Genomic DNA, 17,818 nt, shown 5'->3' with positions numbered 1-17,818 from the left:
CCAAGTTCCATAACTCTATCCTGCATTAAGGCTGATTCATATCCCCTTTTCTACTTAGTCTCTTGGTTAATGTTTACATGCAAGTTTTACATATCTCAATAACTATTAAAGATATTTATTTAAAACTTCACATATGCATTTAGGGTCATAATTGTAGGTCACTGACAAAGATCCATAATTCTATCTTGCATTTAGGCTGATTTTTCTCCCCTTTTTCAACTTAGAAATTCATGGTAAAGTTTTGCTTGTAAGCCGTTATCTCTATAATTACTGAAGGGTTTGTGCCTTTTTTGGGACAATTATATGCATTCATAATAATAAAGCAGTGATTTACTTGATAAAACATCTTAATAACAAGCCTTTGTACCTTTTCTGTCAATTTTATGTATTCATAGGTAATTAGTATTATTATACTCAATAAAACACCCTTGTGACATTACCTTCCGAATAGTCAAGCCAATACTGTATAATTAGACTGTCTCTAAGGCCTATAACATGAATTTATAAAAAAAAATTAGCCCTTTTGTGAACTTAGAAAATTTAACATTATCAAAGCTCTAAATTTTACGTTATCAAGGCTCTTTTACTATCAAGCACTTAGAATAGTCGAGCGTGCTGTCCTACCGACAGCTCTTGTTATTTCTCAAGTTTCTTCGCACTTCTTCTCTCATACTGCTAATGCAACTGGAATGAAATTTTACAGGATAAATTGGTACCTCAAATACAAATGTACTTTCACATATTTCACAGGTTTTTCGGTTGTCCGATTTTTTAACTGTCCAATCACAATTCTCAATACAACTGCTTAATTGGCGGTCATCAGGCTGTCATTTCTCTTGTTTCAAAAAGGAGTTACATGTAGTGTTGCCTTGCACTGGTTGGACCATTCAAATTATAGTTATGGCCTGAATAGTTTTGCTGTAAGTTAACAGGATAACCTTTTTTCTGCACAATTATTTAGCAAATGCTTACTGGAATTCAACAAAATTTTATGGGAACCATCAATACGAAAAAGAGATGGACATATCATTGGCATGTCCCAGGCAGACCAGTTGACATGTTAACGAGTTATAGCCCCTGAAATCCGTTAAGCAGTTGGCAAGAGAAAGAACAATATATACACACCCACACAAGGCCACCAGCAAAGCAGAATTTATATGACCTTTTTTAGCAATGGATTACAGGTAAGCGATCTTTCGTTATTTTTTAATGTCATTTCGCAGCATTAACCATACTGAATGATTCTTTAAATTTGTAGAAAGTCACTAACTGTTCGCTTCTTGTCTCTAAATACAAGAAAGCAAAAAAGATGTCGTATTGGTTCTTTCTAATCTTTCTGGTAGTTTCAGTACTTTGTGTCAATACCGCATAAACTTTATAAATGCAAGCCTTCAGAGACTCGGATCGTAATATGATGACATTTTCAGCAATTTATGAACATACACACTATTTAAGCAATGTTTTGATACACACTACTTGACAAAAACATTTTTTATTCAGCATTGTTACTGGAAAAGTCACAGGTCAGTAGTAATTTCTATAACGTTATGATAATTTGCCCTTATCCGGACAGTCAATCGCAGGTCATGCTTGTGGTGGACAGCTGCTAGCCTTAAGTTAAGCTCTTCAACGTGCACTTGATATACTATCATGTAACTATGATATGACGTGAACGCTAAAGAAAGACCGGTGGGGGAAATGTAATCTTGCCAGGTATCTGATAAGCTCATATTCATTTATCAAGCATGCCATGTAGTTAAGTGAAGCATATGCCCATTAAACTAGGCACTCTCCTGGAGTAGACACAGTGTTGCATCTAGAATTTCAAAATTATGAGCGATTGTCCCCCACTCAACTGAAAAAAGTGGGGGATTTGAAAAAAAATGTGGGGGACATACATTTACCTTACAATATGACATACCGAAAAGAATTCATTTATTTTACATTTAGGCACTTTTGACAGCTATCTTCTGCTCAACAAAAGAAAAAGAAAAAATGAAAAAGATCTATTGACGAATACTACAAACATATGCAAGATGATCCAGTCCGCTGATACACGCAATTTAGTATGTATTTTAGTCATTACCACAAGTGAAAACAAACATGGCTGAAACTTACAAGATACGATGAAGAAAAACTGAATTAAGTTGAAAAGATTGTCAGATGCACGACTTGGCGCGCATTGACTTCATCAAAATGCGCGATCTGTATGAAATATGCGCAAATAGCGCAATCGCAGGGCCTAGATGCAACACTGTAGACACCAGTAGTAAAACTTGTATTTAATGAACTAAAGGAAATGGAATTAACCTTATATATACTCCTGGTTTAGACCCCGGAGTCTATCCTGAAATGATGCATCCTATAATCTGTTGATAAGCCTACCGTCGACTTTGAAAAAACTTATTAATACGACCATGAACTACCTAATAGATTTGGACAGGTAAAAATAAAATTCTGCACTCGGCCACAATCTTGCCAAAATATTTGACGTGATTACGAGATTGATTTTTCCTGGTCATTCGGCACAGACAGTTTTAAAGATCAGTTATGGCATAACACCTTTTTAATACCTGTGAACAGTCTTCATGTCTTTTTATGGCACCATTCACAAATGAAGAAAAATGCAGCAATTGTGGTTGAATTGACAGGATTGAGGTTTTAGCAGATCACTGATGTCAAAACTTTCAGTAACATAAAACGCAACAGGTAAATATGCCTGCATAAAAGATAACAGAGCTGGTAAATTCCTGCAACATAGCAATGAGTCACTGAATTTGCAAATTATCTCATTGTCTTGTATCATTTTACAACATGCTTACTCAAGTATTTTTCTTTAAGTTTGTTAATTATATCTCAAGTTTATGCTTAACAAACATTTCTTTGCACACAATGAATTTTTAAGTCACTGATTAGAACTGCATGTTTTTAATTTTGTTCCAGGTTTAAAATGGCAACCAGAAGATCCAGACTACAGGTCAAACCAAATATCCTTGGGGGGCCTAAGGGACCAGGACAAAAATCAGTGCCAAAGCCATCTGGTAAAGACTCAAGTAAAGAAAGTGAGGCAGGAGCAGAAACTGACATTAGCAAGCACACCAAAAAGGACAGTTTTATAAACCCTCCAAATGAAAATAGTAGTAAAGAAGAGGCTGAGAAAGTTGAATTACAGACAACAACTGTTAATTCAGATATAAACAAAGATAAATCTGATGGTAAAAATCTTGAAACAGAAAGTAAAAGTGCCAATGTCAACAATACTGATATACCAGCGCTGCCAACAAGAGCAAGACTAAGGAAGTTTGGAAAAGTTAATATTTCTGCTGCTAGAGGCACTAAGCCTGAACCACAGGTGGCAAAAGCTTCTGAAGTACAGCCTAAAGAAGATAAATCAGAAAATCATGAGTGTAAATTAGACAGTGTGAAAAATGAAGGAAAAGAAGAAACTCATATAGAAAAGAACAATACAGATGATGGATCTAAAACAAATTCAGTTATACAGAGAAGGTCAAGGTTTCCCAAGGCAAAACCTAACCTTGCTGATGCAGGTAGAAGGAGAATAAAGTAAGTACTGAAGTGAATTTTATTTTTATAGGAACCCCCAAAAAAATTAAAATTTGTACATCTCTTTGAAAACTCATTTGTTTATGTGCAAAGTACATGTATTCTCCCATTTTAAAATGTAGACTAATTATTGCTCAAGTTAAGTTTAAATGACTGTTACCTTAGTAAATACTGTAGAAATTGAAATATATTAATCTAAAAGACTACAATAATTTACGCATATTTACATTTGTAAATTTTTTCTGACCCTGTGACATACAGAAAACAAAAAGTACTTAAAAATAATACACTCAGATTTGGTATATCCAAGTGACTGAAGGGAATGGATTGATACTTCACACATTTGAGCCGTGTCATGACAAAACCAACATAGTGCTTTTGCGACCAGCATGGATCCAGACCAGCCTGCGCATCCGCGCAGTCTGATCAGGATCCATGCTGTTCGCTATCAGTTTCTCTACTTGTTATAGGGTTTGTAAGCGAACAGCATGGATCCTGATCAGACTAGCGCGGATCCGCAGGCTGGTCTGGATTCATGCTGGTCGCAAACGCACTATGTTGGTTTTGTCATGATGCGGCTCATTTGTTCTCTGTGATTACATGTATCTAACATACTGGATATGGGTCTCAAAACTCTTAAAGTTACATTAAATGAATTACTTAAAAACAGAAATAGCGACATTTCATTAGTAAATTTGGTTTTATATCGACTCCAGATCTTATTATGGTGTCAAGGCAACCAAAATGAGTTTTATAAGCATAAAAATCTGCGACCTCATTGTGGCGAAATCGGAATTTGCATCAGAAACTCCGCCTTCGGGTCATCCGTACATCAATATTAAATCAACAAACATGGTTATAAGTAGCAGTCCTAATATAACGGTATATTTACGCATTGTAACGGTTGTTTTCATACAAATTTAATATATTTATGAGATGATTACTCCTTCCTGAACGCCATGCCAAGTGCACTGTGAAGCTAAAACGGTTAAAGTGTGTATGCACATGAAAATCTCGTATTTGCTGTGTTCTGTATAGCAACTATAACACTGTGACATAGCACATACATGAACTGATTATAGTCTTCATTTGCATGTTAAAATTCGTATACGAACTTTAGTGTTACCGTGGGGTTTTCCGTTTAAAATCGTAATTTATGAACAATATTTGATGAGATTTTCAACAAGACTGTTAAAAAGGTTAATAAAACAGTAGAATGCTTGGTTATTCGGCCGACGGCAAAATATTTTTACATATTCATTTAATGTAACTTTAAGTTACCTGTTAACAGAGTAATGCCTCTTTTATACTGTCAGGCACTGAGAATAGTTGAGCATGCAGTCTTACTGATGGCTCTTAGTAGCTTTATTTTTCATCTCCATACTTATTTGATATTGAATTATTCATATCTTCTCAAGTAGAGATTACAAAATGTCTTGAATGCCGAGTACGTACATACATACATATATAAAAAAAAAACATTATATTTTATTTACAGGGAACCAGCAAACAAAGAAGAAGCATCAAATGCTAGGTATGTGATTATTTTACTGCTGCCTATACAATAATCTGTTAGATTCAATTTTATAAATTTTATTGTTGATTTACAATAAAATTGAATTTAAGATTATATCAAAAAACTGTTGAAAGTAAGTCTGTAGTATTTACTGGAGAATTTCTTAAAGCAAACTTTATAAAGAGGTCATTAAATATTATTATTAAGTTCACTTTTAAATTTTCAATTGGTAAGTTTATGTGTAACCTTTCTTTGTTCAGTGTCATCTTTTTAAGATCAAACTTTTTGCAAAGTTTTTTATGGGAAACATTACTTTGTTCCCTTTAGTGTCAGCGAGTCACCAAAGAAAATTCCAGAGATACTTGTGACTGAACCATCCATACAGGAGTTGAAGGCTAACAAGAACAAACCAGAGACCTCAGAATCATTACCCAGCACCCCTACCCTGACACAGCTACAGCCAAAACCTCCAGCAACTCCCATTAGTAGTATACTGAAGTCTCCATTAAAACACCCTACACCAACGATTCCAGTGTCACCAGAAAAGAGGGCCAGGACATTAAGTACTTCAGAGGTACATATAGTCTCTCTGCAAGACATTGTATATTTTTTATTTCAACAAAAAAATAGGGCAAAACTAAAATTTTGAAATAATATTAAATAAATAGAGACGCTGTATTGACGGTATATATTGATGGAATTGGTGTATAGTTTATATGTATGTTACAGACTGATCAATATTTAGCTTTACTGTTTGAAAAATAAGGGAGTTTGAGTAACACTTGATTATGGTTTTCGAAGGAACCTTTTTTTATTTGTTTGTATTTGCTTGAAATTTCACAGCTGTCTTCTTAGTCATATTAACTGTAGATCAATTGTATGTCAAGTTATACTATTTTGGGAATTATACCACATGTTGAAAAAATCCAGGTTAATAGTTTTGCATGCAATTTCTGTCTTCACAAGACATACTAAAGCACTCATGTCTTAAGAGTAATAATTGTAAATAACTGACCAAAACCCATAAATCAGTATGATTATTTTTTTACCAGAAATATGCAAAGTATTTTTAAACATAGGAAAATCCTTTGTAATGCTTGTTTTCCAATTAATAGGCAAAAAAGACATGAGTGCTGTCACATTGTTTTTGTTATATTGAATTCACTAATTTGACATTGGGAAGTTCCATTCAAAAGCAGAACAAGACCATTACCAGATTTAGAAGTGTTATTTAATTTCACCACCTTGGTGAACATTTATGATTATATATTTCATATCAGTAAATATGATTGTTTTACAGCCACCGGTTGTGAAACGGCAAAAGAAGCCAAAGGTGACTGCACCAACAGACCAACCACCTGACCGAACAACTATGAAAATGAAGGACCTTATACGATGGAATCCATCCAACAATCCTATGAAGTAAGTACCTACAAATGTATTACCTCTACTTATTAAAGGTTCCATTGGAACCTTATTAATGGAACCTTTAGTGCCTCTGTGGCAGAGTAGTTAAGGCTGTTGACTTCAAGCTTCTTGCCTTTTACCACTGTGGGTTCAAATTCTGACAGGACTTTGGATTCTTTCATGTTAGGAAGCTATCCAGCTAGCTTACTGTGGTTCTACTCAGGTGCCCATTGGTGCGTGAAATTATACACGGAAGGACAGCTGTGGTCTTCCTGCACCGTTAAAGCTGGAAAGTCACCAAGTTACTTACACTTCCTTGTTGTGATGTAAAACCAAACCAAAGAAAAATGGAACCCTTACTCAAGAGGGCTTTTATACAAAGGAAAAATCAGACCGATTTTATTTTAGGGACTTAGAATTCCTTTATATGAGTAAGCAAACCAGCTAGCTTACAGAAGTGCGGTGCTAAGACTTATGGAAAGTTGCAATATGCCTTAACAGTGTCAGTGTGACTTAAGATCTGATCAAATAAGAAGGACACCTTATTTTAAGTATGGTGTCAGATGTATATATAATTTATATAATAAAACATATCTTCATTTTATGAATTTTAATGTTTGACAACGTTCTATTTATGAGATATGACTTTCATAAAAAAATGTTTTATAATATACATGTACCACTCATTTGAAAAAAAAAGCTCTACAATATTCCTACTAGCAGCAAATGATTTTAGTCATTCGTACCATCTGATAGTAGTATGCACTGTTCTAATCCTTATTCAGTCACTACATACTTTAAAATATCTCTTAAAAGATAATTGTTTTTTTTTTACAGATAATGATTAAAAGATGGACGATACGAGTTCACTCAAAATGTTTTACATTTTAGGGGTTAATAAACATAAAGTGATAGAAAGTCTGGTTGCTTAATGTGAAAAATAAAAACTAAGCCTTAAAAGTGAAATTTCTTAACCCTTACTCATTTGGGAAAGAAAGGTGTTGAGTTTCTGCCACCACTATAGAGCTAGGTTAGCCTGCACATATGTACAGTCTGAGCAGGCTCTATACTGTTGGCTGACCATCTTTGTTGTTATTTGTCTGAATAAGTTTGTGCAAAATATTCTTACTCAAACATCCAAGTGTCTGAAATATTAATATATACTCACATTTATTTCAGACCAAAGATTAAGACTGGGACAGCTACAGTTGCCAAAGCTGCAGAGAAAGAGAATGTGGAGGAAGAAGTTGATACCGGAGAGAAAGTTGTGATAACAGAAGTGGAGAAGGAACCTGAACCAGAAGATGATGCATTACCTGTTCCACAAGTCACCATAGGACCTGACGGAAATATAGTTATTAATGAGAAAAGGTAGATTTTATAATGCAATTTGAGTGTGTTGTGTGTGTGAATTATATAATGTTTATATACAATGTAGTTATAAAGTATAAAACTTATTTTATATGAAAAGTCACCTATAAAGAAAATGAAGTAAAAGCAAGTCAGTATGATGTAGGAATGCTGATGTTATGAAGTAAACATTTTTTGGACTAAGTTTAGGCAAATGTAACTTTTCTTTGTATAAGACAATTAGGTATAATATTTTGTAAATACATTTATTTTTTTTGTGTCTAAAAACATTTTTTTCACAATCATATATATATCAAAGAAATTGCTAGGAATTTCAGATAAAATGCCGATACTAAATCTATAAAGTTTTTCCCACCAGTATAGTGCTATGCCAGATTGCATATCCATACAGTCTGATCAGGCTATATATTAATGGTAAACCAACTTTCAGATTTTCATCATGATATACATTTTTATTAATAAAGGATAAATTTAAAGTGACATTATGCTCATTTTCTGCTGTCCAGTTGAATGAGCAATATATTTCAAAAGACATAATTTTATAATGGTTATTGAGAGCAATAATCAATAGTGAAAAATTATACGGATAAATATTAAAACTATGTAAATTATAAAAAAAAACTGCCCACTCTCTTTTTTAAAAATGAATGTTGCCGATTCATTCAGAAAGATATTTATAGAATTTTCATATATCACATATATTATTGATTAATTTTCCGTAGTAAAGTATAGAATTGAACACAATTATGGCAAATTGTAAAGTTATTTTGACTTTTACCTGCCTACTCACAATTTACACTTGAATGGGTATAATGTCACTTTAAAATTAGGCAGGTCTTTATAGAAAAATGTAGCAGGTAACTGATGTTACTGAACTGTTTAACAATGGAACAATCAGAGAAGCCTATTCAATTAATTCAGCAGTCAAAAGTGGTTTTTTATATATAATTTTTGCATTCAAGGATTGTATATTATGATACCTGTAACATGTTTGTAACAACATACATATAGTCTCTTATAATTTTAAATAAAAATGACCATTTACATGTATTTTAAGTTTATTTGAATGTGTATAATTTGTATTACAATGTATATGTACATGTATTTGATGAGACTTAAATAAACTTAAAAACTACTAAACTAATTCATTGCTCAGTTTTGTGTTGCTTGTTTTTGCAGTTTGATAGTAAAAGGTCCAGATCTGGATAAGGAATCCAACAAGATAAATGACATTATCGATGAGACAGATATGTTCACAACATATGGCAGCTTCAGAACAAGACATCGGTCTAAAAGATGGACAAAAAAAGGTATCAACCAAGTGAAATTATAATCAACTTTTATATTATTTGTATAGCAAGGTTTAAGCTTGTAGTATGAAATATTAGTTCGAGGAAATTATACTTAGTAAGGACACTGACATCAAAATACTTTGACTTTGATAAAAAAGGGTTTAAACCTGCTAGGAAATTTGAATTTTTTTATGTGAGGAAGGGTAGCTAAGAGAAGGTGTGCAGCACTAAACAACACAAGTCCTCCATTGTGCTTGAAATAATGCATTGAGAATGTCTTCCACAACCTGTAAAGCTGGAAAGTTAACATAAGATCTTGACAGTTTTTGTTTGATTTAACCCGTTACTTCATGAGCATTTTGTAAAAAATGGCTAAAGAGGGGGGGTCGAAAGTGCGTTGTTTCGCGTATATATGAGGTAAAGGGTTAAAGCCCAACAATAAGAGTTAAAATATGGAAGCTGTTATATTATATTTATTTACAATCATGACAATATTTTTAGACTGAAATCAAAATCTGCTATGTTATAAATGCTCAAAAACTATAATTTCATGTATTTGTTTTGTTGACATCAGTTTGAAGAAAAGAGCTGAACTTTTTGAATGTTTTGATTACTCTTTTTTACAAAAAGTATATGATTTTATTTACAGAAACCAAGAAATTTTACAAAGCACTGGCCATGATTGGTATAGACTTCTTTCTAATAAATCAACTTTTCCCAAACAGAACTAGGCTTGAAATTAAGGTAAGACTACATGTGTGTTGGAAGATTAGATAGAAATAGTACCAGGAAAGCAGTGGCCTTGTTTTAAAGGTGTCTACCTCTAAATTCAGGAATTATGGTTTCGGACCCTACTTTGATCGCAACTATGTTGTCTCATTTAAAGCAGCATGCCATCATATACATTCTAATTTTCATGAAAATTTTGAAAATATATTTTAAAGTAAAACATTGTGAAGTCAAGAAAGATAGTAGTCTATACATTGCAAGCAGAGCTTACAATCCACATAAATTTAACATAAATTTAAATAAAGAAATGTCTGAACACATAAACAAAGGTCAGAATAAGCAAAAATAGCCAATACTGCATCAGTCATGCAGTGGAAGTATGGTGATTAATACTGCAAAGTACATATCATGTAATTTATTACTTTAATCATTTTCTTTTTTATAAAATCTTAGTGCATTTTGTTTGATTTTGATTTTGATTTTCTTGAAATATTTTGGCTCACCTGGAGGCATGCGGCTTTAACATCAATATGTGATAGGCTAGCTGGCAAGAAGTTCAATTAATCTTCTTCAAGCTTGCATCACATTCAAGCTGAAATAAATGTCTATTATAATGAACATGTAGAAAATATGTAGAAATATGTTCAAAGTTTAAGATCGAAAGACATACATTTATCAATTTAGTCAAGTTTTAAATTATCCATGTCTTTAGATAGTAAGATAAAAATGAGATGACATTAGTTTATCATTATGTTACTGCAAAGACTATAAAGGCTCATTATGCCTCAGAAATTCATATTTTTTAAATTCTTTAGAAATGTCAAATATGTGTTAAATAATGTCTTATAATGGATTAAGAGTATGTTACATGTTTTACAGATGAAGAAAGTAGCACAGAATGTTTAGTAATGTGTCATTAAGGTAGCAAAATGTAAACAAAGTATTATTTTGACTTCCATACAAAATACTTATTCACTATAAATAGGAATTGCCGACAAAGCAAAACGAGCAATGATAGCTAGTTTATCTATATATGGCATATGAGTATTTTTTGGAAACTGTAACAAGATACCAATAATGTAAAGTTTTTGTGAAATAAAAATGATAGAATTTCTGAGTCATAATGGGCCTAATGATAGAACTTCTGAGGTATAATGAGTCTTTGAGGTCATATTTATTTGGGTTGGTTTTGTGGGGGGTGGGGGTTACATTTTGCTGGTATCTTGTTTACTGATGCTGTATGTATCATGTCCAAAGTTAATCTGATTTATTTTTGCAGAAAAAATTCAAGAAAGAAGAGAAAATCAACAAAGCTTTAGTGGACAAAGTTCTGAGTAAGCATTATCTTTTCTTGTAAAAATTTAATACTGTAATTCTGATAACTTGCATATCTTCCTTTTTAAATTTCTTTACTGAATTCAACTTAAGGACTAGTGCCAAAATTAATATTAATGGGGAAAACCTTTAAAATACCTGCTTTATGCCTTCTTTTCACACATTGTCCATTTATTTAAAAAAATATAAGTTATAGCAGTAATACATAATGTTTCATAACAAATTTGGATTCTACAAGTATTATTAACACTATGCTGGTTTTTTAGTTTCTTACATTTAAGGACAACGTGTCACTTACTATTTCAGTTAAACAATAGCCATACACCAAGTAAAACAAAAAGCACTGAATGCTGAAGGATAATCTGGTCTTATTTGAATGTTTTTGAGGCTTAAAATGTACACAAATTAGGGGAGTTTTTGTGTTGTTGATTTTTTAGCATAACACTGTTCATAAGTTTCTACTCAAGTTTGTATCAAAACTTAAAAGTCTTGACCCCGCCTTCAATGGGGCCATTGTTTTACCTATTATGTATACTGTAAAAACGTTAAAAATCTTCTTTTAAAAAACGCAAAGGCTGGCTTAAGATATTTAGCATAAGTAACATCTTTCATGGGTTCTGCCATAGTATTGTTCAATCCATGGTTACCCTAGTAGGTTTTGAGAAATTCAAGGCACTGCGGAGAAAGTCCATTGGTTTATGCCTATATTAGTAATATGTTAAAGTATTTTATCCAAAATTTCCATCTTTACTTTATGAAGTAATAATACAAAAGACTATGGATATTAATATAAGCATGAATATTTCCATTGTAGTGTTACCAAGAAATTTGTTCAAATAAAATGTCCTGGGTCATATAATTGGACTGTCATATTTAAAATCATGTAATCATCTAATAGGTTTCCTTACCAAAGTTTGCTTCAAATAAATCCTTGGTTAAATTGGCCCGCCCGGGGGCCTATATACAGGTGAGCAAGTTCAGGGCCATCATATCTCTCTTGTTTTAAGCATAAATTGGCCTTAAAGATTGCAATCCAAAATAAGTCATACTAGTTTATTTTTGCCTGCCTTTTGTTCATCTTTCATTTCTTACTAAAAAAAATATTTTTTATCATTACAGAAGAAAGGATCAATTTTGACCCGACTGTATTTGATGCTTGTGACAAATCTTCAGATGATGATGATGAAGATGAAGGTACAAAGAAAAAGGAAAAGAAAAGAAAGGCAAAGGAGCAGAACAATACAAAAACTTCTGCCTCAAAAAGAGCAAGTAAAAGTAAGATCTTACAAGTGCTCTATCTTTTACTTTGCTAGTTTGTATAATTGGTCTCGCACAGTTTTGATTTTAGACTGGTTTTTGTTGTTTTTAACATATTTCCTTATCAAAATGTAGTAAATTGAGAAGCTAACAGTGTAGAGTCTGTTCAGATTGCAGACAAATGCAATTAGACTCGACTCTATATAAGCTTTTTATCTGACATGGGCCAATTTTTAACAACTTATCATGTTTAGGATAATAACATTCATACTTCAGTTTTAGCTCAACTTTTGGAAGAATAGATAAAGTTATTGTACTCACCCCGGCAATCATATTTTGGTTAAGTTTTTGCTTGCAAGTTGGTATCTTCAAAACAACTAAAGGGAATAGGTTGAAACTTCACACACTTGTTCTCTGTGCTTATCAAACATGATTGGCACAGATCCCATATTACAGAGTTATGCCCCTTTTTCTTACTGTCAAACACTGAAAATAATCAAACAAACAGTCTAACAAATTCATCACATTTTATCAAAAATTTAGGCAAGCTTTTTTCTGTGAAAAGGGATTTTCTAAAGCTTGATTTTCTGTTGAAGTAAATTTTTCCCATGGGCTACTTTCTTGTGCCTTTTATAATTTGAAGGAAATATTCTGTAGCTTTCATTGCATGGAGCTGTACCCTTAGTAGGTGTTTGATGTTCAAGGTCACTGTGAAGTAAACTGTTTCTCCTTGTGTTTAATTGCCACATATTTTACATATATATGTTAAAGTTATCTTGATTCGAAATCTTCCAATTTCTTTACCATTTCAATGAAGGGTAATAAATAAAAAAAATCATCATGAATATTAAAGATGAACTGTGGAATTGACATTTACGGTTACCATATAAATTTGTTATCCGAAAATATATGTACATTGTATTTAGATTAACTGTATGCATTTAAAATTCTTGTTAAAACTATTACATAGAAGTTTGGCATGTAATACTCTCGATGTTGGTCAATTCTTTACAGAATATCTATTACTAGGATAACAGACTTTTTTCTGTTCTGTATATTAATACAAGCCCTTGTGTGTATACCCTTAGCTTTGATAAATTGGGGGCATGATATTTTATTCATTTTATTCTTTTTTCTCTATCAAGTCAATGTCAAATTATCCTAATTCAGGAAATTTCACCATTAATTTGTTATTTTTGACTTGAGGGATTTGTATTTTGTAACAGTTCATGTTGTTTTACTAAATATTTCCCTGACTTATTTAGTTTTAATTTGTTTTACTAAATACTTACTTCCTTAATTTATATTTTAATTTAGGAAAGAGAGCCAGGAAAAATTATTTTGAAGATGAATCAACTACAGATGAAGATGAGGATCTTACACCAATAAAATCCAGCAAAAGGTTCTCCTTTTATATACACTTTGATTAGTCTGTCCAATTGGGAGATAGCTAAACACCTCAGAAATTTGATAGATTGAGACCTAGGCTTTGAATGTGTTTTGATGACTCTTACTGAAGAGGGGGAGATATCTGGAGAGCAGTTAAAAAAATGGAAACACGTACTGGACAGCGCTTTTTTCCTTCTATTGCTGGGGCTGTTTAAGGGCTGCTTCCCCATAGATATGTTTCATAAAATCATACAATATTCCCCAGGGCTGCCGATTTTCCGCGGATCCGCGGATGCGTCAAAATGTCGGATATTTGTCAAATTAAGAGTCCAGGAAATTGATTTTAGGGCATACCAAATCATCAGAATCCAGGAGCTTTCGGGGGCAGGGCTGCTTCCCCAACCTATTAAAAAAAACTCCCAGCTGGATGTATCTTCATTATCTTAAAGACATTTTATGTTAAAAGGAGATTCATATTGATGTGGTAGTTTAGAGGATTATTTTATTTAAATACCATGTTTTTTTACTGTTACAGAATCTTTGAATATCTTTTACGTTACTTGGTGTAGTTGCATTAAATAACTGTCCCCAAGACTGTACAGTTCTCATATACTGTTGCAAACCTGTAATGCTGTCTGTCTTGTTTGTCTGTATACAGACAAAACAGTGAGCTGTGGGTGATAGGGGGGCACCTGTGACCTATGGTTTGATTTGAGATTGTCATCTAGTTAGCTTATAGAAGATTTTCATTTACTTATCTACTTGTTATTATGCACAGTATGCACTAAAGGTCTCATTTAACAGGAGCATCCATGGCTGAGTTGTTAAGGTCCTTGACTTCAAACAACTTGCCCCTCACTGCTGTGGGTTTGAATCCCGTCAGGGACTTTGATTATTTCATGTATGGTGTAAGAAAGCTAACCAGTTAGCTTACGGAATGTCAGTGGTTCTACCCTGAGATTTTCTCCGCAGTTACCATATAACCTATACACTGTGTTAGTGCGGCCTAAACCAATCAAAAAAAGAGTAGTCTCATTTTGCATTACGGTGAAATTTCAAATCTTGTTATCCAAATTTGTTTAAAGGTCTAATTTTCACTCAGTACTCCTTATTATTAATTAAGGGAAGAAACAGTGAAAAGATTATTAAAGATATTGAATTGATTCATTCAACTTAAAAATATGTTTTGTATTTCAGAAATTCTGGTCCAACTGTGTCACAGAAAGATGGTGAGGTTGTTGACATTCTGATGGACATGAGTAAAGGTCGTATCCAAGGTGAAGGTTATAATTCTGGTAATCTGGATATGTCAGAGAAACTTACGGCTGTTCCAGCAAATAAAGTACATAAACGTGGTTCTTTTATTCCTATAGAAGCCAGAACGCCAAAATTGGGGTCACAAAATAACCAGAATGTCAGTGTTGAAAATGTCCCCGTTAATATTCCAGGTATTCAAAGTATCAGTATTATGCAACCCCAGAAAATAGGGGCAGGATCTTCTGTTAAAATACCTGTATTTAACTCAGGAAGTAGTACATCATTGAATACAGGTTCAATTAATCAAACTATAAATTATTCTAATTCTGAAAGGTCAGAAAGGCGTATTTACATACCTGATTTGAACAAAACGTATTCCTCACCAGTTCAGTCAAATATTCAGAGGAGTAACAGTGAGTTTAATCAAGTGCAATATAACCAGATTGGAAATGCGCCTTTAGCAGAAATTGGAGGCAGCTCTAGTCATATACTTCCAGGAACCAGTCTAACTCATTTAAATCAAGCAAGGAGTCAGTTACAAACTGTAACCAGTCATAATCAATTACAAGAAGAAACCAGTCAGAGTCAGTCACAACAAGAAACAGGTTTCACTCAGTTACAGCCGGGAACCAGTCAGAGTCAGTTACAGCAACTGCAAGTGTTAAATACAATGCCAGTCAATGATAATTCCCAGCTTAGCTCTGAAGATGCAGACCAGTATGTATTAGTTACTGTAATGCCTGAAGGAGGCGGGGAAACAGTTATTCATATATACAGGCTACATGGTGGTGGCCAGACACAAAATCAGGTCGTGTATGCAGACCAGTTTTCCGAACAGCAGATGACATTAGAGAGTGGAACCAGCAATGAACCTTCTGACGGGTCACATGACCAGTCCTCTAGTACTATACCATTTTCAGTCAGTGATTCACAAAAAATTGATACATCCTCAGTTGATTCAACAGTATCAAACATAACGGCTGAAATCATCAGTGATATTTCTAACGCTACAGCACTTCAGTCAGATGTAGCGGACACCTCAGTTGATAGTGAGTTTGTATTAATACGTGAATCATATCTCCAGGACAGCAATGTTACCACACAGTTAGAACCACAATTAACTCCAGACAGTGAAAATGTATTAGCAATACAATCTTATCTACAAGATCAGTCTACAAATAATACAACTTTGAATGAACCGGGTTTACAAAATATTTTAAAAGTTGAAGTTGAGGTTGACACTAAGATTGAGATGAAAGATGAAGTGAGTGAAGAAATTGTGACTCAAGAGGCACAATCTGAACCTAATCTTACAAATTTGAATTCAGATGAAGTTGAAATTGAAAACAGATAGTAAAGGGTTGTGTTTGTGTGAAGATTTGCATTAAAGTTGAAGGCCTCCATGGCCTAGTGGTTAAGGTAACTTTCTTCTGGACCTTGCACCTTATTGCTGTATAGGTCTGGATGAGTTGCTAAAGTAGTCATTATTTTATGTGAGGTTAGCTCCCTTTTCCTTGCTCCATATTCCTGTATGAAATAATTAAAGGTTGCATGGGGTCTCCTGTACAAGTAGCATTAAAGTAAGCAATTATTAATTTTGTCATGTCAATAATTCAAATCAAAATAGAATTCCAGCCTCGTATACTAAATATTATCTTTAAAATATTGCAATTTTCCAAATTTAATTTTCATGTACATTAAACTTGAAAGAAAATTATGAAATTATTTGAGAGTGACATTTTGGTAAAATTATTGTTGTACAATGACTACAATGTGTTGTGTTTGACACTAGTTGATAAGATACCGTTTCATCAACAAGCCTGCCAATGAGAGGAGCTCCACTGAGGTCCAAAAGCCTAAAAACATGAAATTTTTAGTTCTTGAATACATTAACTGGCTCACTTCAAATGGAAAAATAATATGCAAGATATAATAGAGAAATATGCCTTCAATAAATTTAAATCGATATTTTTGTGTGCAATTTTTAGCCAAATTTGGGTTAAAAACATTGCAACTCTTTTTTCTTTGGGTTATTTTAAGCTATAAAAATTAATATTCAGGAATAACAGAGTGAGCAAATGATCTGAAATTTTGCACATAAGTTATTGGTCTAGATCTTCATTAAATGGTACATAAATCTCAACAAATTAAATATTTTCAGTCCCCCATGTAAAAAACACCAGTGGAATCCCTTTAAGGTTATTGATCCCACTGTTATGGGTTTAAAATACACCAGGGACCATGATTTTTTTCTATGTCTGGGGCACCTATGAACTTCCTTCGCCACCAAAAGTTGCCCTGAGAGGCTGTTACATTTATGGTATTGACTATCCATATTAGTAAAATCCCAACCAAAGAAAAAGCTTTATTCTATCAGGGAAATATAAACTATATCAGTCATCGTACTAAATACATCTAGCATTCAATAATATAAAATTATCTCTCATTGATATGGAAAGTACATGTCTTTGTTGTACTTGGAAGTGAAATTTATGTACATTTGTATTATATTTCACTGAGCTAACTGACTCATAAATTCTTTTGTGGAATTTCTGTCTTTAAAATGAGATATTGTCTACAATGGAAAACAATTGTCTACTCTTTTTATATCAAGTACTGTTAACTGCAATGTTATGCTTTTTGTGTCACCTCTACGGAGTAGTGGCGACATATAGGGATCACTTCTCCGTCGTCTGTCCGT

General features: G+C 33.1%; 1 protein-coding gene across 1 annotated transcript; it reads left to right on the top strand.

Moving 5' to 3' along the window:
* Positions 1–1,388: 1,388 nt before the first annotated feature.
* Positions 1,389–17,254, top strand: LOC132729212 (transcription factor TFIIIB component B'' homolog). Its single transcript, XM_060714929.1, has 12 exons — positions 1,389–1,523; positions 2,944–3,564; positions 5,063–5,098; positions 5,408–5,654; positions 6,381–6,502; positions 7,667–7,858; positions 9,038–9,168; positions 9,800–9,894; positions 11,159–11,213; positions 12,334–12,489; positions 13,789–13,873; positions 15,058–17,254. Exons 2-12 carry the CDS (start codon positions 2,951–2,953, stop codon positions 16,469–16,471), a joined length of 3,147 nt encoding a protein of 1,048 aa, XP_060570912.1. The 5' UTR covers positions 1,389–1,523; positions 2,944–2,950; the 3' UTR covers positions 16,472–17,254.
* Positions 17,255–17,818: the final 564 nt, after the last annotated feature.

This window comes from Ruditapes philippinarum, unplaced genomic scaffold (assembly GCF_026571515.1).
Source record: "Ruditapes philippinarum isolate M1 unplaced genomic scaffold, ASM2657151v2 ctg396_1_1_1_1, whole genome shotgun sequence".
In the NCBI taxonomy this organism is placed as follows: Eukaryota; Metazoa; Mollusca; class Bivalvia; order Venerida; family Veneridae; genus Ruditapes; species Ruditapes philippinarum.
The sequence above is the reverse complement of the archived record's forward strand: the minus strand, read 5'-3'. Positions and strand labels throughout refer to the sequence as shown.

Bases quoted from the DNA above. Each gene is read 5' to 3' on its own strand.
- LOC132729212 (XM_060714929.1), top strand. From the start codon at position 2,951: ATGGCAACCAGAAGATCCAGACTACAGGTCAAACCAAATATCCTTGGG. The intron at 5,099-5,407 runs GTATGTGATTAT...TGTTCCCTTTAG, and splicing joins GAAGAAGCATCAAATGCTAG to TGTCAGCGAGTCACCAAAGA. The intron at 12,490-13,788 runs GTAAGATCTTAC...ATTTTAATTTAG, and splicing joins CTCAAAAAGAGCAAGTAAAA to GAAAGAGAGCCAGGAAAAAT.